General features: G+C 52.1%; 1 protein-coding gene across 4 annotated transcripts; it reads left to right on the forward strand.

Annotated features, from left to right (window-relative positions):
- Window positions 1-5,164: 5,164 nt before the first annotated feature.
- HPCAL4 (hippocalcin like 4) lies at window positions 5,165-23,592 on the forward strand. 4 transcript variants are annotated; one of them, XM_063625184.1, is made up of 5 exons: window positions 5,166-5,505; window positions 5,641-5,746; window positions 12,198-12,367; window positions 12,814-13,029; window positions 14,289-18,385. In XM_063625184.1, exons 3-5 carry the CDS (start codon window positions 12,206-12,208, stop codon window positions 14,484-14,486), a joined length of 576 nt encoding a protein of 191 aa, XP_063481254.1. In that variant the 5' UTR covers window positions 5,166-5,505; window positions 5,641-5,746; window positions 12,198-12,205; the 3' UTR covers window positions 14,487-18,385. The 4 variants fall into 4 exon arrangements, with proteins under 4 accessions (XP_055111197.1, XP_063481254.1, XP_055111194.1 ...); XM_055255222.2 differs by lacking the exon at window positions 5,641-5,746 and having other exon boundaries at window positions 5,165-5,491; XM_055255219.1 differs by lacking the exons at window positions 5,166-5,505; window positions 5,641-5,746 and adding an exon at window positions 23,450-23,592 and having other exon boundaries at window positions 14,289-14,492.
- The last annotated feature ends 495 nt before the right edge of the window (window positions 23,593-24,087 follow it).

Consider the following 24,087-nt stretch of genomic DNA (forward strand, 5'->3'; position numbering starts at 1 on the left):
TAATTATGTTGTTTAAGCCCTAGAATCCAGCCAGCCCTAAAGTCCAATCTATTTCTATTTTTTTTTTCTTTACTTAAGCCATTACATTCTCTTTTTGCCTAACCTTCATAGGGCGGATTTTCTGTACCTTGCAACAAGTTATAACTGACAAAGAAATATATCAAATTAATATGTGTTCCCTGCAAGCAAACATAAATCACCTCTAGATAACCTAAGTTTAAAACATAAATCTGGGGAAGAGATGTGGGATGGCTTACTGACTCAAATGAAAAGCAGAAAAGGGGATTCAGATAGCAGGAATGAATAGACAGGGTCATCAGGGCACTGCTCTGGAATAAAGCAGTGCTAACCATCTACATCCTTAAGTCACTTTGCTCAAGATTCAGATTTGCTTGGGGAAGAGAGAGAGAGAAGGGGAGAGAGAGAGAGAGAGAGAGAGAAAGCAAGACACCTGACCTGATAGTTTCTACCACAACTGTACATAATAGGGCGCTATTACTGTACACTGTAATTCCTCAAAGTAAAATCTGTGCTAAGCACTTTGCATATATTAACTCATTTTAATCCTCAGAGTAGCCCTATAAAATAAACACTATTTTTGTTTGTTTGTTTGTTTGTTTGTTTTTGAGATGGAGTCTCACTCTGTCACCCAGTCTGGAGTGCAGTGGTGCCATCTCAGCTTACTGCAACCTCCAGCTCCCAGGTTCAAGTGGATTCTCCTGCCTCAGCTCTCCAAGTAGCTGGGATTACAGGTGTGCGCCACCAGGCCCAGCTAATTTATTTATTTTATTATTATTTTTTGTTTGTTTGTTTTTTGAGATGAAATCTCGCTCTGTCGCCCAGGCTAGAGTGCAGTGGCGTGATCTCGGCTCACTGCAACCTCCTCCTCCTGGGTTCAAGCAATTCTCCTGCCTCAGCCTCCCGAGTAGCTGGAGTTGCAGGTGTGTGCCACCATGCCTGGCTAATGTTTTTGTATTTAGTAGAGACGGGGTTTCACCATACTGGCCAGGCTGGTCTCGAACTCCTGACCTCAGGTGATCTGCCCGCCTCGGCCTCCCAAAGTGCTGGGATTACAGGCATGAGCCACCGCTACCAGCCAATACTATTTTTATTATCCCTATTTTACAGATAAACAGACAGAGACACAGAGAGGTAAAGTAATGTGCCTGTAGTCACATAGCTGGTAAGTGACAACTGTGGGATGCAAACCTAGGCAACCTGGCTGTAAGTCTGTGCATTTAACCCATTATACATGTGGCTTCTCCAGTAGAATAAGAGGGAATAGATTCAGGACAGGCAAAACCACAAGGTCCCCTGCAGTTATCACGCAAGGAGTTATAGGGAACTTCCACTCTCTCTGTAGTTGTTGTCTTCTTTCTTCTTTCTTCCTTCTTTTATTTCTCTTCTCTTCTCCTTCTTCTTTTCCTTCTCCTCCTTCCAAACAATAGAGAGATTTCTTTAAAAAATCGTGCTTAGCCAATAGCATAAAAGGAAGGAACCCAACTCTGGTGATCTCACTCTCTCCCAGCCACAAAGAAGACGGTGAACTATGTAAGACCTAGGGGAATTCCAGCTGTCATGAGCATGCACTAGCCAAGGCAGAGAAAACCCAGGGAATCAGGAAGGCACTATCCATCATAAAGGCACTGTTCAGGACCAAGGAGGAGAGGAATGCTAGCACTTAGATGAAACAAATTGAAGTGGCCACTGTCTGCAGACCTCTGTCCTCACCCAAACCCTGCTGGGCTCACTTCCCTCCATGCCCCTTTGTGGGGCCTCCTGCACAGCCACCCTGTCCTTCAGTGCAGCTTGGTCTTGCCTCCTCATTCTACAGAGCCTGCTCCTTCAACAACGTGGAACAGGTGTTTGCCAAGACTCCAAGCCTGAGAACAGTAAGGCCATGACAAAGCCCCAAAACGTAAGCCACATTCCTCTGCTCATAATAGCGGAAATCCCAACTCAATTCTGGATGCTACCCCTTCTCAGGAACACAAGTCAGCCAGTGGTTAAGAGTGTGGGCTCTGAAGTCAGACCTAGGTGGGAATCCCAGCTCTTTGACTAATGAGCTGTGTTACAATGGACAAGTTGTCTAACCTTTCTGAGGCTCCATCCTCTGCCATGAAATAAAGTAATGAAATAAGGGCTGAAATTCAGTCCCTGTGCGCTGGTACGGCTAAACTGGTTATTAAAACATAAAAGTACTTCCAAATTGATTGGTAAACAGCCATAGCCTTTGACTCCTCACTATGCTTGCTTCTCCCTGCCTGCCTCACTGATCCAATAACCTAAGTGTTAACTCTTGGCAGAACAGAGAGCTACTAAGACCTTGATCTAGCACTAAGGCCAGTATCCATTCTGATTGATAACGCTCATGCCTGAATGGAGTGTTAGATATTTTTAATATCATCCCTAGTAGTGGTCATCTTCTGGATTAAGTAAGATGATGCAGATAAAGGACTTGGCAGATAGTCTGGTACACAGTGAGGCAACTCAGTCAATGTCAGCTGTTATTGCTTTAAACATCAAACTGAAGGGAACAGAGGCAGGGTCCAATATCAGGGCCTCAAAGTTGAGTACGATGAACAGGTGAAGCTGGGTTATGACTGGCAGTTCAGGAATTGTCACGTGGCCCCAAGATGATTCATGGGCGAGGCTGCATGGGTAGTCATGCCTCGAGGATAGGATGGCCAGGAGAAGCCACACTCTGGCCCCCTTGCAGTTCAGGAGGGCTGCCTTTTTTTTTTTTTTTTTTTTTTTTTTTTTTAATGTATCACTCTGTTGCCCAGGCTGGAGTGCAGTGGCGTGATCTCAGCTCACCGCAACCTCTGCTTCCTGGGTTCAAGCAATTCTCCTGCCTCAGCCTCCTTATTTTTGTATTTTCAGTGGAGGCAGGGTTTTGCCATGTTGGCCAGGCTTGTCTCAAACTCCTGACCTCAAGTGATCCACCCGCCTCAGCCTCCCAAAGTGCTAGGATTACAGGCTTGAGCCATCACGCCCAGCCCAGGAGGGCTTCTTGTTTTCACTACTTCCAGTTTACTGTACTGCTGGAATCCCTTGTCTTGTTCACTTGAGACAGAAGGGTTGCCCAGGAGGCTGGATTTTGCCTTTCTAATACCTTGGGGAATCAGAAACAAATATTCCAATCTAAGGTCCTTACCCTTAAGGACTTGAAGGACCATAAGAAGAGGCAGTATTGTGTACTGATTAGGAGTGTGGGCTCTGAGGCTAGACTGCTGGGGTTCAAATCCTAGCGCTGGAGCTCTCTTTAGTAGCAATGTGAACTTGGGTCAGTCACTTTACTGCTCTGTGCCTCGATTTCCTCATGTGTTAAGTAGGAGTAATAATAGAACCTGCCTCACAGAGCTCTTATGAGGAATAAATTGGGTAGCTTATTCCCAATTTATATTATATGGTAACATATAATATGCTAGAATAGCACCTGACACAAAGTAAGCTCTCGATACACATTAGCTATTGTTAAGGGGCTCAGGACTCTAACTGGAGCAGTCAGATTCATGTCCACATACTTCTGTCCAAGGGACAGTCTTTCTTCACCCCCCTGGTTGAAAATTTCCCCCTGCTCCTCTGGACCTCTTGAGCCAGCCCCCACATTTCACAGACTGGGAGGCCCAGAATGAGAAGGGTTTTGCCCATGGTCATAAATGGAATCATTGACAAAAATGAGACTCAATGTTAGCAATATGAACTTGGGTCAGTCAATGTTAGGGTTTCAGATACCACTTCTAGTAACCCGTGCTGCCTTTCCCCACTTCTTCACGCCTTGGATTATGGTTAACTGTGAGCAAGGGGGGTTCTTGCTCATCTCTGGTTCCCCAAGACCCAGAGCTGAGAAGGTATCAGGGAAGTGAAAGAGTTAGAGTTTCAAACACCTGTCTTTCATGAGTCACCAACCCATAGTGCCAAGGACGCGCCTTCTCCTACAGCTGCAGGTTCCTTGGAGCCCTCAGCCCCCTGCTAAGGCAGCAGAGAGAAGGCATAGCCCACAGCCGCGAGAATGGTAGAGCAAAACCGTTTCAAAGGGCAACGGGACAGGTCCTAAAGAAAAGGGACGTCCATGGGTTCCTCCCCCAGCGAGCCTGGCCCAGGCATTTCTGGGACCAGCTCCAGAAGCCTCGCCCCCACTCGCGGCAGGTCTGACCCCATCCCCCATCGCCCCGCCCAGCCCACCTCTACCTTCGCGGCGCGGGCAGAAGCCCCGCCTCTCACCGCTGCTCTTCAGCGTCCGCGCTCCGATTGGGCCAATCCCCAGCCGTCTGCCCCGACTTTCGACAGGTCCTTAGAAGTCCCTGCCCCGCACGTGGCCCAGCCCGGGGATGTCTGCTCCCCTTTTGCCCCCAGTTTGGCTTAAAAGGGTTCCTTTCCACAGCCTTGTGTCAGGAGTTCTCAGACGCCAGTGCAGTCCAGGCGGCCGGGCCGGGCTTTGGGGAGACCCCCAAGTGCGGGGAGGAGGTGTTGCCGGGGCTCTGAAAGCTTCCAGACCCGCTCAGTGTAAACCGCCTCGGGTTTGTGTCAACATCCGAGGCCGGAGACTGGCGGCGGCTGGGGACCGGCTCCGTCTACGGGACGGGAAGACGGGAGGGTGGGGAATGGAGGATCCATGGGTAGGCATAGGGGTCCTTCTGGGGGAGAACGCGAGAGGCCTCTTGGGGGTCCGTGAGAAAGGAGGAGGGCCCGTCTGGGGAGGGATCGGAATGAAGGGCCAGAGGGGTGGCTGGAGGGAACCCACGACTAGCGCGGGGCTAGGTAGAGGCTGGGGACTTCGCCAGTCATACCGCGCTCTCCGCACGCACCCAGCACCCTCCTCTCTGCCCCACGGCGTGAGGGGAGTGGGTGCGTGGGGAGGGGGGACGCAGAGATGTGGACTGCTGACCAGCCACCTCCTCCCTCTCCCACCCAGCTCCTCCGCAGCTCCTCTTTGCACCCCCACCAATTGCGGGTGGGATATGGGGAGGGTCTCATCTTGTGACTCATCACCTCTTCCGCCCCCACCCATGCTGGGGCCCAGGAAAGGAAGCTTAGAGATTCGGCTGTGGTTCTCCCGTTTCCATAGCAACGGTGAGGTTGTTCTTGAGAATCCACTTTCATCGTCGACCCTTTTCACCCCAGACTTGTAAGCCGAGGGCTGAGCCTCAGGGCAGGGGTGCAGATGGGGGTGCAGCCCTCCCGCTTCCCGGCGACTCCGGGAAGGTCAGCGCGGGCAGGCGGGGCGCGCTCCTGCGGCCGGGCCTCGCTGGCCACCCGGTCCCCACCTGAAATCCCGCCTGCCACTCCGCTCCAGAGGAGCCAATAGCCGTGCAACCTGCCCGGGATGGGGCGGGGCTTATGCAAATAGTGTCGCCTTCTGGAGGCACATAGTGATACAAGAGCTGGAAGGCGGCTCCGGCGCGGACCTCGGAGAGCACAGTTGCCGGCCCGCGAGCTAGCCTCGGTCCCCGCGGCCCGCCGAGGTTCGGAGCCATCCAGCGACCCGGTGAGCGGCCTCAGGTAATGCGAGTGGGACCGGGTCCTCAAGGCAACAAACCCACCGGGCGGAGGCCCTGGCCCCCTCCCCCTCCACTCTCCCTTCCCATCCTCATATCCTGCCCTGATTCACCTCCCTGACCCGTGGTTCCGCCTTAGGCGGCAGCAACTGAAGAGCCCACCCCTGGACAGGAGACCCCCCACCTCAGTCCGGGCCCATGGGTGCACAGAAGGAGGCAGAGCCGCCTACTTATCCCCAGCTCAGGTGAGAACAACCATTGCTCTGGCCCCCAACATACACGCGCGCACACACACACACACACAGATGCACACACACACATCTGGGGGTGTGGTGGCGCTGGTGCTAGCTGGAGGCGCTGGTCACACTCCCTCCTGTTTGGATATGGGTTGTCTGCCCAGCCCCATGGCAAACTCCCACCTTCACAGATAGCCCCTAGCCACTTCTCATCAGGGAGCCCCTGCCCCCAAAGGCAGCCTCCCCCTCCACAGAGCGCTCCCTCCTCGTTGTCCCCAGACACTGTCCCCACTTCCCACCCCTCAAGCTGACAGCGCCCACAGCATACCTGAGGGGGAGACAATCCCCCTTCCCCAGTTTTTCTCCTCACAGACAGTCTCGACAGCCCTCCCCAGTGGCCCCCAGTGCTAGGCAGAGGCCCCATATTTGGCATCTCTCATCCTGGCGGGTGGACGAACCAAGGACACCACCCCCAGCAGACCACCCATACCCTGTCAGTGCTGTTGCTGCCAAGGCCCCAACCTCCATACCTCCTCCCTCCCCCCTCACAGCCAGGCACCAAGTCCTCTCATTCTGCCTGTCAAATGTCTTCCTAATTTGTATGACTATTTGCTCCCTCTCTCCCATCTTCCTGCTGCTCCGTGGGGACCCTGCCAAAGTGCCATGTGGGCTGTATTGCTCCTGGCCCTAAAGTGAACTGTACCTGGAGGGCAGATGAGCTGGGTTCAAATCTTGCACAGCCAAAGTTTGACTTTGGCCAAGTCACCCCCCTCTCTGATCCTTCATGAAAATGGGGAGGGGTATAAGAGAGAGGGTAGACTGGGTGAGATGAACTTGAACAGCCTTCCGGCACTAAGACACTCTGGTTCTATGGCTGATTATGGAAAAACAGGATCCTGAACCAAGAGGACATTAAAGAGAGGAGGCCTGAGGGGGGCGGGGTTGGTTTAGAACTCACTGAAGACACATTCCTTCTTACCCAGGCCTAGGTACAGGCTACCTCCTCCCACACACTCTCTAGGCCCCTTCTATTAGGAGTGCCTCCTAGACCACTAGCCCATCCTGACATGGACAGCTCCAAACTGTAGGTGGCCAGCAGGGCTTACTCTCTGTTTGTCATCCCCTGCCTCTCATTAAGAAGGAGAGGGAAAAGACCTGGTTGCTGCTGCTATTGCTGCTGCTTGGGGAAGAGCAAAGGGAGGAGAGGAAAGAGAGAAAATCTCCTGACCAGGGAGCTATTGTCACCGTGGCAACCGCCTCAGCACCGGCTCCTCTGAAGCTGGGTGAGGGTGTGGGATTATTGCCTCCTTCAGTCCCTCCCATTCAGAGCCTCAGCCACCTCTCCATTCAAAGCCCACAGCCCTTAGCCCTTTTGAAGGAACCTCTGGGCACACTGGGACAATGGTTTTGTGCATGGGGCAGTCCCAGCTCCTTCATAGCTAGAGGACAGCCCTCAAGAGGTAAGCAGAGGAGCTGCCCATGTTCAGCAGGGCCACAGCTCCAGCAGAGCATGTCCCCAGCTGGGTTCTGGCCTTCACTTTGCTGCTGATGGGCTATAGTTGACCTGGGGTGAACCCTTCCTTTCCCTAGGTCTGGGTTCCATTGTCTCTGAAGTGGGTGTGATAGCAGGAGAACACAGATAAACAAAACAGCCTGACATAGATCCAGGGAGGAAGAAGGGGGTTCTGCTCCTCTTATGTAATCCACCAAGAGACATTCATTGAACATCACTGTGTCCTAGGCATCGCCACTACGTCTCCACAGGGCAGTTCTGTGCAGGCACAGAAGGCAGGGTGGGAACCAGGGTAGGGGAGCTATAAGATAGAAAAACCCCTGCTCTTATGGGTCCCAGACCCAGTGAGGACTAAGCACTCATGGGGAGAAGTGAGTGCATAGGGAAAAGCACTTTTATTTTCCCCATGGGAAAAATAAACTTTTCTCACCCTTCAACCTGCTCAAAAGTGGACTGGGGCATATTGGAGGGTATCAACTCCTTGCCATTGAGCAAAAACGTCTGGAGGATTTTTTTTTCTGACTCAGGCAGGGGTTTAATGCAAAGACCTGTCTCAAATCAGACTGCATCCTGGAATTCTACAGCACCAGGTGAGGGTCAGAGGGCTCTGAAGCCTACATGCCTGTGGGGGACTGACTCATGCCCAAAGTGCTGAGCCTGGGCTGCTGACTCTCCACTGTCCAGACTGGAAAAGGCTGATCATAAGGAAGCAGGCTTCAACCAGGCCCTGAAGACTGATTATAGTCCAGGAGAGAAGAAAGGATATTAGGTGAGAGGAAAATAGCTTAGCAAAGAGGTGAGGCGTGTCTGGCTGTGAGAAGGCTAGCTTGAGAGGAGTATGCGATGGTGAGGTGAGCAATGAGAGCTGAGGCGACATAGGTGGGCACTTTGAGACCAGATTCTAGAGGATTCTGGAGTTTCAGGGGGCCCATGGGCATGACTACTTCTAGCCTATATTGTACCTTTCAGGGGGAAAAAGCCATTTCCTCCTAACAGAGGAATCAAAAGAAAGGCACTTCCTGCCAGGCAGGGAAGCCCCATGGGCATGAGCATAGCTTGATTTCAGCCCCCTCGGCTGTGTCCCTGGCTATGGACATAATGAAGGTACCAAGAGCATTTCAAAATAAGAGACAACAGGACTTGATGGCAAGTTAGACCTAGGGCAAAGGGAAGGGAAAAAATGAAGGTAACTAAGATTGTGTTCCTCACACCCCGGGGATGAGGGAGAGAAGGAAGGGGCAACAGAGACAGTCTGACCATCTCTGGTTGGGAGCGAGTCTGGCTGTAGACTTGCTGGCTCAGAGGTGCTGGTGGACACCCCTAGGGGTGACTATCTCCTAGGTGTCAGAGACTGTGGCCCCAGATGTTTCCACTGCGGCCAAAAGGGAGATCAGAGCTCTGATTTTCCCAGAAGGGCAGATGTGGGTGGAGAAGGTCTGTGCTGAACAAGAGTAGCCATGATTTGGAGACGGTGGCCCAGGCAGGTAGCACGGATTCAGCCTGAGTGCTCATCTGGGTCCTCCCACTGGCCTGCTGTGTAACCCTGAGCCAGTTTTCTCCTATCTCTCAATTTCCATTTTCACTGAAATAAGGGGATGATCTTAAAGGGCACTGCCAGTTTTGACCTTCTTTTCTTAATTTTTTATTTACTTATTTTTTTTTTTGAGACAGGGTCTTGCTCTGTTGCCCAGGCTCGAGTGCAGTGGCTCGATCACGGCTCACTTCAGCCTCAACCTCCTGGGCTCAAGTGATCCTCCCACCTCAGCCTCTGAGCAGCTGGGACTACAGGCACATGCCACCATGTCTGGCTAATTTTTAAATTTTATGTAGAAACAGGGTTTCATTATCTTGCCCAGGCTCAGCTTTGACCTTCTGATGAGCTAGAGGGCATGAGGAGAAATAAAGGAGGAGGCATAGTCTGGGTCTGAGACCCAATAAGAGCAGGGAAAAGGAAGGACCCTAGGAGACAGAGAATTGTGGAGAAGGCAGCACAGAGCAGGGAGGAGAAAAGGGGTATAAGGTGAGAGCCACACAGACACTGTGACACACACAGAGAGACGTGTGCACTCTGACAGATTTGCAGCCTCAGACATTGACATGCTCCCACACACAGACCCAGCCCCTCATGCTGACTCTCAGGCACATCCTACGGAAGACAGCAGGAGAGGCTCTGCCTCCCCCCATCAGACACCTCTGCCTGACTTCTCCAGCTTCCTTGACTGTACCCTGAGCCTTGAGAGTCCTTTGGATTTAGGAGAAGGGTGAGGGCTGCCTCCTTTTGCCTATGGGTGTTCCAGAGGCATCCTTGCTCTGGCCTCAGTGTAGCCATTTTCCACCCAGCCTCAGGTTCCTGAAGATGGCATGGTCCCCCTCCCTGGCTTTTCCTGAGGGCACACAATTCCTCATCCTCTGGGAGTGGGGAAGGATGTTGCTACCTACACTGCTCCTTGGTCTTCCTTATGGCCCAGTGGAGGAATCTGAGGCCCAGAGAGGATCTGTAACTAGCTTGAGGTCAGCCCAGCAAAGGGGAGTGGGAAGGAATGCACCAACCTCAGATTTGCTGTTTGGTGTTTTCCCAGCTGTAAGAATTAGAAGCCCACTGGCAGACATCGGGCTATGGGAGTGGAATTCCTTCTGCCAGCCCAAGGGCTTCCTTTTCCAGAGTATCTTGAGGACAGGCTACCCTGGGGTGGGAGCCTGACCCTCTTCCAAAGAGACTTTAGGCAGGTCAGAGGCACCTCCCAAGCCATGTCCTGGGAAACCCAGACTCTGCAGGGACATTCCTCCCAGTGACGTCAGAGAGGAGGGTCCACTCTGCCTTCAAGGTCTGGCGACACTTCCTGAGGAGGGCTGTACCTCTTCAAACACTTCCCCTGGCACAGCCCACTTATGGGCTCACATTCCCACTGGGGAATAACTCTTGATCCTTCCCAAACCTGCTTCTCAGCAACAACATTTCTATCCACTCAGGCTCAAATCTGAGCCTCTGCCTCAACTCCTCTGTTCCTCTTACTCCCACATCCAATCAATTGCAAAGTCCTGCCAGTGCCCTTCTTAACGTCTCAGCCCGTCCACATCTCTCCACAACCCTTACTCTGGCAGCATCGTCTCTCACTTGAACTGTGTAGCAGGCCCCTCCCTGCTCTACCTACCTGCCCCCACCAAAGGTCATCTTGCATGCTGTGGCCAAAGGAAAAATTCTTTTTTTTCTTTTTTGAGACAGGGCCTTTCTTTATCACCCAGGCTGTAGTACAGTGGTGCCATCTCAGCTCACTGCAAGCCCTGCCTCCCAGGCTCAAGTGATCCTCCCATCTCAGCCTCCCTTGTAGCTGGGACTACAGGCATGCACCACCACACTCAGTGAATTTTTTTTTTTTTTTTTTTTGAGATGGAGTCTTGCTCTGTCGCCCAGGCTGGAGTGCAGTGGTGCGATCTCGGCTCACTGCAAGCTCCGCCTCTGGGGTTGACGCCATTCTCCTGCCTCAGCCTCCCAAGTAGCTGGGACTACTGGTGCCCGCCACCACCCCCGGCTAATTTTTTGTATTTTTAGTACAGACGGGGTTTTACTGTGTTAGCCAGGATGGTCTTGATCTCCTGACCTCATGATCCTCCCGCCTCAGCCTCCCAAAGTGCTTGGATTATAGGCGCAAGCCACTGCGCCCGGCCAATTTTTTTTTTTTTTTTTTTTGAGGTGGAGTCTCACTCTGTCACCCAGGTTGGAGTGCAGTGGCGTGATCTTGGCTCACTGCATGCTCTGCCTCCTGGGTTCACGCCATTCTCCTGCCTCAGCCTCCCAAGTAGCTGGGACTACAGGCGCCTGCCACCACGCCCGGCTAATTTTTTCGTATTTTTAGTAGAGACAGGGTTTCACCATGTTAGCCAGGATGGTCTCGATCTCCTGACTTCATGATCCACCCGCCTAGGCCTCCCAAAGTGCTGGGATTACAGGCGTGAGCCACCGCGCCCGGCCAAATTTTTAAATTTTTTGTAGAGACTAGGTCTCACTGTATTGCCTAGGCTGGTCTCAAACTCCTGGCCTCAAGCTGTCCTCTCATCTCGGCCTCCCAAAGTACTGGGATTACAGGCATGAACTACGGTGCCCAGCCTGGAAAAATTCTAAAACACATACCTTTTCTTGGGTCCCCAGTGACTCGTTCAAGACTGGGTATATCATAAGCATTCTGTAAATATTGTGGAATGAATGCAATCTTCCCAGCCCTTGTTTTAAAAAATCTCAGGAGAGTCTGTTCCCTCCAAATTTCTTGGCATGGGTTGGAGGCCCTTTGTAACCAACCATCTGCCTCTTTGACCCAGTTACAAGTTACTGAAGGTTGGCTCATGTCTGCTTCATCTCCATCACTGGCACAGGGCCTAGCACACAGTCAGTCTCAATAAATGCTCAGGGAATGAATGGATTAATGAGAAGCCAAATGTCAGTAGAGGATTTCTATTTGCACAGAGGAAAGAGGGAGAGAAGCTCCCTTCTGGGGTGGCCCAAGAAAGCCTTGAGGAAGAAATTGGGAGACAGTGCCAGGGGGACACACAAGGAACCTACCTTGGGTCCCTTCTCAGGACAGAAGCCTGCCAAGGAGGGTGGGGGCTGACTTCAGAAAGCCCTAAATGGCAAGGAGAGGAGTCAAGGCCTTAGTGTGTGGGCATGGGAGCCATGGAAGGTGTGAGCAGGAGGGGGGAGGATGAAGGCTGTGGAGTGCTGCACGGTCAGTGAGGAGGAGAGCTGAGACCTGGAAGGCGGGAGACCCCCGGGGCCAGGAGAAGAAACCTACCTGAATGCAGGTGTTGTGAGGGGACAGGAGGCCCCATTATGGGGGAGTGTCATGAGGGGAAGGAACCTGCAACCCCACCCTGTGTGTGGCAGGGGAGGCGGCAGCTGTGGCTGCGGCAGGGCCTTTCCCTGGACCCAGTCGGAGGAAGCCCTCTGTCCCACAGGCCCCGCCATGGGGAAGACCAACAGCAAGCTGGCCCCCGAGGTGCTGGAGGACCTTGTTCAGAACACTGAGTTCAGCGAGCAGGAGCTGAAGCAGTGGTACAAGGGCTTCCTGAAGGACTGCCCCAGCGGCATCCTCAACCTGGAGGAGTTCCAGCAGCTCTACATCAAGGTGGGCGGCTGGCACCTGGGGTCGGGGAGCCAAGTACCCGGGTTGGGGGAGGCGAGGCACCGGGGGTGAGGGAGGCAGGGCACCCTGGGATGAGCGGAGGCGAAGCACCCGGGGTGGGAGGGGGGCGAGGCGCCCAGAGTGGGGGGTGAGGTGAGGCACCTGGGTTGGAGGAGGCGAGGCACCGGGGTAGGAGGGGAGGCGAGGCACCCGGGGTGGGAGGGGAGGCGAGGCACCCGGGGTGGGAGGGGAGGCGAGGCACCCGGGGTGGGAGGGGAGGCGAGGCACCCGGGGTGGGAGGGGAGGCGAGGCACCCGGGGTGGGAGGGGAGGCGAGGCACCCGGGGTGGGAGGGGACGCGAGGCACCCGGGGTGCAGGGGAGGTTCCCTGAGATGGGGGCGGGCTGGGCGGGGCTGTCGCTGCGCCCCAACCCGCCGCACCCCCCTCAGTTCTTCCCCTACGGCGACGCCTCAAAGTTCGCGCAGCACGCTTTCCGCACCTTCGACAAGAACGGCGACGGCACCATCGACTTCCGGGAGTTCATCTGCGCCCTGTCGGTCACCTCCCGCGGCAGCTTCGAGCAGAAGCTCAACTGGGCTTTTGAGATGTACGACCTGGACGGCGACGGGCGCATCACGCGCCTGGAGATGCTGGAGATCATCGAGGTGCGGGGCCGCGCTGGCGCTGCTGTTCGCGAGGCCAGAGCTTCGCCGCCCCCGCGCCTGCCTCCGCGCTGCTCCCCGCCTGCGAGCTCCCCGCCTGCTGCTCCCCGCCTGCGAGCGGGGCCTCCCCGCTGCTCCCCAGCCTGCGATCCCGCCTCCTACCACCCCGCTACAGGCCCGGGCTAAATGCTTTACCCGACACTCGACGGGGGGTGGTGGTTACTGTCCCAAACCCCATTTGGCAGAGGAGGAAACGGCCGCCGGTGGCGGTTCCTGATTCCAACCCGGGGAGTCTGACCTCATAGCTGATGTTTTCGACTCATTCTGTCAACAGGCAGGGATTGAGCGCCTGCCAGTTCCTGCTTTCGTGGGGCATTCCTTCTAGTGAGAAATTTTTAAAAACATAAATGAATGAAGACATGCGGGGTCAGGCCGTAGGTGCTATGAGGAAGATACACTAAGCAAAGTGCGGGAAGAGCGCGTGATGGAGAAGTGACTTTATGTAAGGTGCAAAGTTAGCAGCAGCCTGAATGGGGTGAGGCCTTTACTGCTAGATGCCTGGGGGAGAGCGTTCCATGCTGAGGGGCAATTAAGGCAGGTCAGCCTTTCTCTGCAGAGTTCAAGGAGCGGCCAGGAGGCCCGGTGGTGGGAGAGCCATGAGAGGGAGAGAGTGATAGGAAGGTGGTCATACGGGGAGCCAGGAGCCCCATCAGTAAGGTCTCCTAGTTAGGAAACTTCCACGGAGCTGGGCTTCTGGCATGTTTCATCCACATAGATATTATTTAGTCTAACTAAAAAATGAGTTGCGGGCGAGGCGCGGTGGCTCACGTCTGTAATCCTAGCACTTTGGGAGGCTGAGGCCGGTGGATTACCTGAGGTAATGAGTTCGAGACCAACCCAGTCAACATGGTGAAACCTCGTCTCTACTAAAAATACAAAAATTAGCGGGATGTGTTGGTGCATGCCTGTAATCCCAGCTACTTGGGAGGCTGAGGCAGGAAAATCACTTGAACCCAGGAGGCAGAGGTTGCAGTGAGCCGAGATCTCGCCATTGCACTCCAGCCTGGGCAACAAGATCGAAACTCTGTCTCAAAAAAAAAAAAAAAAAGTTGCTCATTAAATATCCAGTCTTAATGACCACATATACCTTCCAGTATCCTCACCAACCCCCAGTGTTCTCCCTGCCAGATTCCTTTCCTTCACCCGCTGCTTCTCAGGGCCCCTTGTGGGTGTTCACACCTCCCTCCTCCTTCCCTCACCAGGCAATCTACAAGATGGTGGGCACCGTGATCATGATGCGCATGAACCAGGACGGGCTCACGCCCCAGCAGCGTGTGGACAAGATCTTCAAGAAGATGGACCAGGATAAGGACGACCAGATTACATTGGAGGAGTTCAAAGAGGCAGCCAAGAGTGACCCATCCATTGTGTTGCTGCTGCAGTGTGACATGCAGAAGTAGAAGCTGGTGAGGGGCAGGGTCCCTGGCCAGAAGGGGCATGGCCACCTCCCAACCTGATGACCTCTCTAGCTGGCCTCCCAGGAGGAGGGACGCTCCAGTCCCCCTCTCTGGCCCACCCAGTCCTCTGCCCAAGCCCTTCCTCCCCTCCATCAAGATCTTTGAGGGACCACCTCACCCTGCAAAAGAGACAGGCCCTCCAGTATCCTGTCTTCTAGCCCCACCTCCCACTTGGCACAGAACCAATGTCCATTGGGCATAGGGGAGTTGGCTTTTGCCCCAGGAGGTGAGGTTGAGGAGTTGGGGACCTGAGGTTCTGGTTCTAAATTCTCTTGATCCTGGGATTATGCTTTATAGGATGTGGTCCCACAGGCCTGTCACAGGGCCAAATTGGGTCTGTCCATCCCTGAGGCTCCAGATCCCATAAAGGTGGTCTCTTCCCCGTCTCTTCTACTCTACCTGGCCCTTCCAGCCCCAGCCTTTGGAGCGTTCATTCAGTCCTTTCTTCAGCTAATGATTATTGAGCACCTGTTCAGTGCTAAGGATATGGTCATTTACAAGACACATCTTGTGCCCTCTGGAAGCTCATAGGGTTGTGAGGTAAACTTCCAGCCGTCAGGGTCTCAGCTAAGCAGAGGGTGCTGGAAGGCTGGTTAGTCTGGGAGGAGCTATTTCGTCTTCCAGCTCAGCTCCACACAAAGCTGCAGAAGGACGAAATGAACAGCATTTGGAAGTTTAAGAGCCACGTGAGTGAAAGTTTTAAGAAAAATGAAATTTATGTAATACTTATTTTTTTAGTACCCTTTAAAGGAGCTACAGTCATTTTATTATTTCAGGAGGTTAAAATATACTCTATATTACTTGGTTTCTTATAAAATGATTAAATGAATAGAGAAAATATTAATTTTCAAGGGGAAAAAACCTGAGAAAAAAGGGAGAAAAGACCATGAAATTTACCAGATAACACTTTTTAAGACTAAGTCCTGAGCTGCCACTCTCAGCAGTTTTTGCTGCTTCAGCTCTTCCTTTTTATTACCTTTTTCAATTCAATAAGCAACTTTCTGTTACATACTTACTCGGATTGGGTGCTGACTTCAGAGACAGGAAAAAGCAAGGTTTGTAAAGAGCGAGACAAGTGTATATTCCGTATCTTGGTAGTTCGTTTCTGGATTTGGTTTAGTTTCAGAACTGGACTTGTTCCTTCACTGCCACAGAATCAGAAAGAGCTAGAAGAAAAGGCTCATCTGGCCACTGTTTAGGCACCCAGACATAATTTATAGACCAAATGCCTAAAAATGTGTCAGGTATGCTCTGTTCGAAAGGCTTTTTCTAACCCCACATCTTAGATCTGCCAGGTAGTTCATCATCTTCCAAGTGTACTGGTTCTGCTTTCCAATGCCTGCTTTCCAATTTTGGATCCATGAGCTATATAGCTGCATGCTTTGACTGCCAGAAAAATTGATCTTGCTTCTTCATCAGGTCTTTCACTTGACTTTCTCCTGTACTTGTGATCAGAAATTAGCTTTGACGTGCAGTGACAGTTGATTTCCTCTTGAACTGCTGGTGAAAACAGTCTAGTACACAGGTGCTGTCAGCCCAGGGTGGGAGTAGGAAATGATTGCTGAGCCCGGAGCAGGGGAATTGCATCTGCAGGAAAGAGATGCAGCATGCTTCTCACTCCTGAGTGCCCACCTGTCCTGCTTCTCTGCAGGTGAAAACTCTGGCGGATGCTGATCAATACAGCTTGGTCCCAAGCTCTACTGGGCCCTTGGAGGTAGCAAGGCCACTGGGTTGCCACCTTACTGCTATCCTCTTGCTCATGACCAGCCATATGGTGAGGCTAGGGAGTTCACATCCTCAGGCAGGAACTAGCAGTTGTTTATCCAGCAATGCCTCAGGGATGTTGCATTGCTCCCAGGAGCTGGCTATTAGGTGTGTCTTTTGCGGTCAGTCAGCATCAGAGACGCACAGATGCTCACCAGCCTGGCTTAGCTGGGACCTAAATCTTCTGGTGAAGAGCTTTTCACTAAGTGAGATTCCTTCCCTGCAAACGTTGAATCTAGCCTAATTCACAACCACACAGAATTTCATGGCTTTCAAAGGCTTGCCATTGCCCCATCTCATTCTATACTCACAGCCCATGGAGGTGAGGATTTTCATTTCTTTTCTCTAGACTTGGAAGCTGAGATTCAGAGAGGAAGCGTCCCTCATGCAAGATCACATAGTCAGGAGGTGACACAGTGCTAAGGCTTGAACCCAAGGCTCTAAGAGGATTTCTTCTTGTCAGAGTCTCTTCCCTGTCCATTTCTGTGACTGAGCTGTGCAGAGGTTGACAGCAGGGCAAGCTACATTGATCTTCACCCTTTATAGGCTTCCTGCTAAAAAGTTTCTGAGATTGTGGTCTTCCAAAAAAAACAGGAGCTTGGTTGAAGTCCCTACATTTTCAAGCACTCTGTGTTCTGCCTCTGGCAGCTGTGCTAACAGCTCAGTGCTGTCCTGGGAGGCCTCTGACTCAGAATCCTCGAAGCATCCTGCATTGTCTTTGCCCATCATCATCTTCACTAAGAGAATTGTTTTTGTTTTTTCCAAGCTTGTGGGCAAGTCCTACTCATGAAGGTATATTTGATTACTCCAGGCTTCTGGAGTAATAATCACATACCCATGGGTGATTTTTGCTGGTCAGGCCCAATATTCTCAGACAGCCCAGCAGTGTGAACACACAATGCCAGGCCAGGAACTGGGACCACCATCTCGCTGATGGAAGGAGCCACAGGTGGGCCAGGACTTGCTCCCACATACTCCTGGGTGTCCCAGGGACTGTGTGCTCAGGAGCACTGTGGTAGAGCACGGGCCCTGCCTTGAGAAGAGACACAGGTCTCCTGTCCCTGCAGCAGCTGAGAGATACTTGCCACAAAGCACAAGGCTAGCAGGGATTTATGTATGACTTGCACAGACGCAAAAATATACAGACAATCAAAACATTGATATATCCAAACTCTCCTTTGAAATTCCAATCTTCTTGCAACAACTCTGTGAATTGCAAGGCCCCAGAATCTGCCTTCTCACATACTCCACCCTCGTTCAGCCTTTTGGGCTAATCGATGAGCATCTTATTTCTTATCTCTAAAAATTGCCAGCAAAGGCTACTTCAGATGGCCACTGTAGTCCTCCTTTCAGCTGTAGTCAGGATTATTTAACTTACCTTTATATCAAAAGTTCAGAAAAAGTTAGTTCGTAAGTAAAGGCACTCAATCCTTTCCTGACAATGTCAGAGTCTCTAGAAGTAGAAATTTGCCTTGCTGCAGAGAGAGAAGGAATGGCGTGGGATGGGGGAAAGGAAAGAAAGAGAAGAAGAGAAGAAGCTGGGGTCTCTAGGCAGGGTAGTAAGCTGACACTGTAAATATTTTTTACACAAAAATGTATTGAAGCAACAAATATTTCCTGAAGATCCACCCTGGGTGAGGCTTTGAGCTGACTTTAGAGATCACTGTAGGGTCAAGAATTTCTTACATGTTTTATTCAACATTCTTGAAAAAAGAAATAATTCAAACCTTGGAATTAAAAAGTCTCGGAAAATATGGGATTTTCTTTCTGGAATTTTCGAGGTTTTCTTTTCACCTTTGTCAGAGTGTGGGGGCAGGATTGGGCCTGCCAGGGTGTATAGCCCTTCCTGCCTGGTGGAGGCCAGTCAGGCCCAGGGCCTTCTAAGCAGCAGTAGAGAGGAGGCTTGGGGAAAGGGGGGTCTGGGTGGCAGGGGAAGGAGGCCAGTTCCAGTGTGGCCCCCTATCCCCTCCAGATGTGCTGCTTCTGGCTGTGCACTCAGTGACTGCCCTCACTACTCAACCCTGTGCTGTGTGGTGTGTTTCTTTCCCCACTGACAGTGAATAAAAGGCGCAACTGTGCTGAGGGCTCCTGCTCTTCCCTAAGCTGGGACAGGATTGGGGTGGGGAGAAAGAGACAGAAGAGGCCTGGGGAGGCTCACTCAGTGAAGGGCCAAGGTCCTTGTTCTAGCAAGGACTCTGGGGACATGGCGTGAGACTCACTTGAGCTAGTTCAAAGAAATGGGGGAGCAGATTATAAGGGACTCTGAAGATGGAAAATCAAGAATGGCTGAACCTCAGGCCAGGTGTGGTGGCTCACACCTGTAATCCCAGTACTTTGGGAGGCCAAGGCAGGCAGATCTCAAGGTGGAGATCAAGACCATCATGGCCAACATACTAAAAATACAAAAATTAGCTGGGTGTGGTGGCGCTTGCCTGTAGTCCCAGCTACTCGGGAGGCTGAGGCAGGAGAATCGCTTGAACCCAGGAGATGGAGGTTGCAGTGAGCAGCGGAGGTTGCAGTGAGCCGAGATCGTGCCACTGCACTCCAGCCTGGTGACAGAGCAAGACTCCATCTCAAACAAACAAACAAAAAAAAAACAAAAAAAACAGGCTGAACCTCAAGAGAACTGGAACTGGCAACTGGGCCTCTTCCTCACCATCTCTGGGTCTTGCAGGCTCTCGTCCCCTGGGCAGTATTTGCCTCCATGCTCTTTTCCTGGGCTTCTCTTCAGACTTCTTTGGTTTTGTTGCACACAGTGGCTGAATCTCCAACTCGGTATCAAGACTCACCAGTGACTGACAACTCCCTTCTGTGCCTCTTAGTTCCAATTCACAAGCAAAAGGATCTGATTGGTTTGGCTTAGCTTTTGGCGGGATCCCTTAGGTCAAGTGTCCTCCCTCGGTCCAACCAACTGTAGCCAGACTGGACACTGATATGTGGGACCCATGAGCAATTCCCTCAGAAGGAAGCTAATGGCAGCAGACGTTGGGACTTAGTCTCCCCCTCTGCCCAGTGAAAGGCCTCATAAGAGCCCAAATGAGAGGACAGTGGCCAGCGGAAAGAAAGGCCAGGAGCCAGGGTTACAATTAGTCCATATGGCGCCCTTTGTATGACTTAGGAAAAGGCACCCCTCTGAGTGGAAGCAGCCCCATAAGTATGCAGCTGGGCAGTGGATAGCGCCTTTGGGCTAATTAGGAAAATATCTCCCTTCCTCCAGGTGAATACAGCCCTGTCATATTAGGGTGCACAGCTTTGCAAGAGGAGCACAGGCTGCATTTCAGCTCCTGCCTCTCCTGCTGGTCACGGGTCATTGACCTGAAATATGGTCGAGGGTTGGGGTGGGAGTTGGTGGTGAAGTGTTCCTCTCAGAATGTCCCCTGACAGCCCAAGAAGCACTGTTCCTTGCAGAGAGTTGGGGGCAGTGGTGGCTGGAGCTGCCTGCCTTCTCCTGAAATGCTCAATTGCTTCTATAAGGGTTGCCTCAAGGACGCTTGGAGGAGGCCAGCTCCCTTGGCAGGAAGCAATTAGGACAGAGGAAGGAGGCTGACCTGGCCTCGGGGCAACCATGAACCTAACTAAGGAGGTGACTCAGAAGCCTGAGAACTTGGGGCTGCTATTCCCAGCTGAGGCCACGCTGGGGGATGGGAAGTCCTGTCCCCTGTCTACTTTGGGCACACAGGTCCTGGGTTTCCTTCTCCCAAAAACTACCCACTCAGGCCCTCATAATCTATAACCCAGCCAAATTAGTCCACCTTCTACTTTCAGCCTTGCCCTCTGCCCCATCTAGCTGCCACTAAGAAGCCACAGTGACCTTCCTAAAGCACAAATCTAACCATGTCAGCTCTTCAAAGGCTCCCCTTGGCCCTCTGTATGATTTGCTCCTTCAATATCCCTCCCGGTCCTGCATGATCTGGCACCAGCCAACCTCAGAAGGTTTTTTCTTCCTCTCACTTTTCATCCTGCACCCTGCACTAAGCCATCCTGAATGGCCCCCATTTCCTAAGGGGTCTCTTATGCTTTTGTGTTGTGCACAAGCCATTGCTCCTCCCTGGGTCACCCATTCCCCCGTCTCAATTATCTCCTCCTCTATGAAGCCCTCCTAGCTCTCCAACAATTGGCCCTTCACATGTACACAGTCCCTCACAGTCAATAAACACTTCCCATGTGTTCTGCTGTTGGCCGAGCCAAGCGCACATTTAAGTCTCCTTTTTTTCTTTTTGTTTTTCTTTTTTTTTGAGACGGAGGTTCACTCTTGTTGCCCAGGCTGGAGTGCAATGGCATGATCTCGGCCCACCACAACCTCCACCTCCCGGGTTCAAGCGATTCTCCTGCCTCAGCCTCCCGAGTAGCTGGGATTACAGGCATGCGCCACCATGCCCGGCTAATTTTGTATTTTTAGTAGAGATGGGGTTTTTCCATGTTGGTCAGGCTGGTTGCGAACTGCTGACCTGGGGTGATCCACCCGCCTCGGTCTCCCAAAGTGCTGGGATTACAGGCATGAGCCACCACGCCCGGCCATGCCTTTTTTTTTTTTTTTTTTTAAGACAAGGAAACAAAGGCCCAGAAAATGATAAAGCTGGGACTTGATCTCAGGTCTCCTAACATCAAGGCCACTGCTTGTTGTGCCTTCTCAGTCATGGGAGTGAATCCAAGTGAGAATGTGAAAAGAGATTTAAAAAAAACCGGCCGGGTGCGGTGGCTCATGCCTATAATCCCAGCACTTTGGGAGGCTGAGGCAGGTGGATCATGAAGTCAGGAGATCGAGACCATCTTGGCTAACATGGTGAAACCCTGTCTCTACTAAAAATACAAAAAAATTAGCCGGGCATGGTGGCGGGCGCCTGTAGTGCCAGCTACTCGGGAGGCTGAGGCAGGAGAATGGTGTGAACCCGGGAGGCAGGGCTTGCAGTGAGCCGAGATCGCGCCACTGCACTCCAGCCTAGGTGACAGTGAGAGACTCCGTCTCAAAAAAAAACAAAAACAAAAACAAAAAACCCATGAGCTCTGAGCTTCAGAGGAGGAAGCGTCTTACCTGACTGGGGAGAGGTGAGGAATAGGTAAAGAGCAAAGGGCAGCCATGGCTTCATGGAGGAGGTGGCATCTGCCCTGGGTCTTACTAAACATTAGCCAACAGGGCCAGGCATGCTGGAGCAGGGCTCTCCAAGGGAGCAGCCAGGTGTGGGGCTCCTGGAGTCATGCCCTACGGGGTCTGTTCCCAGCTTATTCTTCTGAAGAAGTGCTGGACCTGGAGTCCAAGTCCTGGCTGGAGTCCAAAAACCCTGAGCCAGGGAAGCCCTGCACCCAGCCAGCTATTAGCGAGTGACAGGCAAGCCAGAGAGCATGGCCAGAAGCCTGGAAGGGTGGAAAGAACAGTTGAGGATCAAGTTCTCTAATCCTTCCAAAGAAGGATCTGGGGAAAGTTCTTTTTTTTTTTTTTTTTTTTTTTTTTAGACAGAGTCTCACTCTGTCACCCAGGCTGGCACACAGTGGCATGATGTCGGCTCACTGCAACCTCTGCCTCCTGGATTCAAGTGATTCTCCTGCCTCAGCCTCCTGAGTAGCTGGGATTACAAGCGCACCCCACCACACCCAGTTTTAATTTTTGTATTTTTAGTAGAGATGGGGTTTCACCATGTTGGTCAGGGTGGTCTTGAACTCCTGACCTCGTGATCCACCCACCTCAGCCTCCCAAAGTGCTGGGATTACAGGCATGAGCCACCGCGTCCGGCCCAAGGAAAGTTCTCAATGGGACTGAACCAGGAGTCTGGGCAGGATTCCTTGATGGCAAGGAACAGTGCCTACCCACGGCAGGGTGAGTAAAGGGGAATGGATTAGTTGGGACTTTTGGTTGCAAGTGAACAAAATCCAACTCACACAAGCTTAAGCAAAAAGGGAAGCTTATTGGCTCATGTAATTGGGAAGTTCAGGCATGGCTGGGTCCAAAAACTGAGTTGCATCCTCTCTCCCTCCCTCCTTCTGCTTCGCTCTCTGTGGCACCATTGTTCTTCCAGATGTGCTTCTTCCATGTTCTTTCACCTGCCAAATGGGTTCCCAGCTCACATTGCCCCAAATTAACAACCTCAGAGAAAAAGAGCCAAATCTCCCAGCAGCCCTAAATAAAAGTGAAGAGTGTCTCAGCTGGGGTCTCATGCTCATCCCTGTGTCCAGGGACACAGGGCTCTGCCATTGGTCAGGTCTCAGTTACATGCCTACTTCTTGACCAGAGAACCAGGGAGGCAGGGCTTTTTATTAGAAAGAGGGGGGGGGAACGTGGTTTACTCAAGCAAAACCACTAGCCACCAAATTTCCTTTGGGGGGCATTTGTTGAAACAATGTGGAGAATCTCATGAAAGTGTAGAGATGGGCACCAGAGCCAGGCCTTAGCTAGAACTTGGGAAGCTGTCAGGACCAGAGGCGGCTCCATCTCAGAGCAGCATGGTTTCTCTCATGTGCTGCTCTCTGCACATCCTTTCCCATCTTGATCTGCTGCTCAGCTCATTCTGCTCAGAGAGTTTCCACCTGCGCTGAGCTTAACATTGCATGTAACTGCCTCACCCAGGTCTCTTGGGAGCCAATTGTATTTCATAGCATCATCAGCTTCTATTCCAATGGTTGACTGCACAGCCCGTTTCCCAATTCCAAATTCCTGAGAAAGAGAAATCTGCTTGGCCCAGGTCATCTTTTCAAGCCAATCACACAGATTAAAGGCCACTGGACAGCATGGGGGTGGCTCACTTTTGTGTGAAGTGCTCACCTCCATCCAAGTAACCACTCTATACATTCTTCCTGAGTGGCTTCATCATTCTCCTTCCTGAGGCACCTGAGAATAATTGACCTCATTCCTAGAGTTTCAATTATTTATTGCAGTGTAACGAGCTGCCCCAAAACTTGGTGCCTGAAACAACAATTTATTATTTTTGATGATTCTGTGAGTTGGCTGGGCTCAGCTGGAAGGTTTTACTGCTTCATGTTGTGTTGGCTGGCGTCACCCACATGGCTGCACTCCACTGGGAGCTGAGCTGGGGCTGGGACAGCCAGGATGGCCTTATTCACATGTCGGCCAATTGTGCCTATAGTCACCTAGGCTGTCGCTAGCTTCTTATCCTCCAGGTCCTCTCTGTCTCACTATGTGGCCTTTCCAGCAGGATAGTCCAGACTTCTTCACATAGTAGCCGGCTCCCAAGACGGCAAAAATGGAATCTGCAAGGCCTCTTAAGACGTAAGCTTGGAAACCACAGAGCACCACTTCTACTCCGTTCAATTGGTCAAAGCAAGTCACAGGGCCAGCTCAGACTGGACTCCACCTCTGAACAGGAGGAGTGCCAAAGTCCCATTGCCAAAGGACAGGCAGGATGGAAGAGGTTTTTGGGCCATCTCTGGAAACAATCTTCTAAGCCTAGAAGTAAGTCTAAACACACTTCCCCCAATCCTAACATTTTATTATGATTTTTCCCTTCCTCCCACACAAGGGTTGGTTTGTTCCTCCCAGGACCTGGTGGAGGCTGAGGGGATCACTCCATTCTGTAGCCCCCTAACCTCCCCAGTCAGAGGCCCTCCTAGCTAAGCCAGTGTTTTCTCCTGCTCCTCCCACCCACCCATGCACACCTCTGAGAGTCTGCTTCGTGGCCTGTGCCTTGGGATGGGTGACATTTGTGTCTGCACCCTGAGACTAGTACAGAGCTCTGCATCAAGAGGGACAACACCCTGGAATTCCAGGATGGTAGTTCCGAGGCCCCTCTTCTGCCCTCCCTCTATCTAGCCCCTTCATGGCCTATAACGA

This window comes from Symphalangus syndactylus, chromosome 12 (assembly GCF_028878055.3).
Source record: "Symphalangus syndactylus isolate Jambi chromosome 12, NHGRI_mSymSyn1-v2.1_pri, whole genome shotgun sequence".
Classification (NCBI taxonomy): Eukaryota; Metazoa; Chordata; class Mammalia; order Primates; family Hylobatidae; genus Symphalangus; species Symphalangus syndactylus.

Coding starts and splice junctions, on each gene's coding strand:
- HPCAL4 (XM_055255222.2), top strand. CDS start 12,206: ATGGGGAAGACCAACAGCAAGCTGGCCCCCGAGGTGCTGGAGGACCTT. Junction 12,368..12,813: donor TCCAGCAGCTCTACATCAAG/GTGGGCGGCTGG, acceptor CACCCCCCTCAG/TTCTTCCCCTACGGCGACGC. Junction 13,030..14,288: donor AGATGCTGGAGATCATCGAG/GTGCGGGGCCGC, acceptor TTCCCTCACCAG/GCAATCTACAAGATGGTGGG.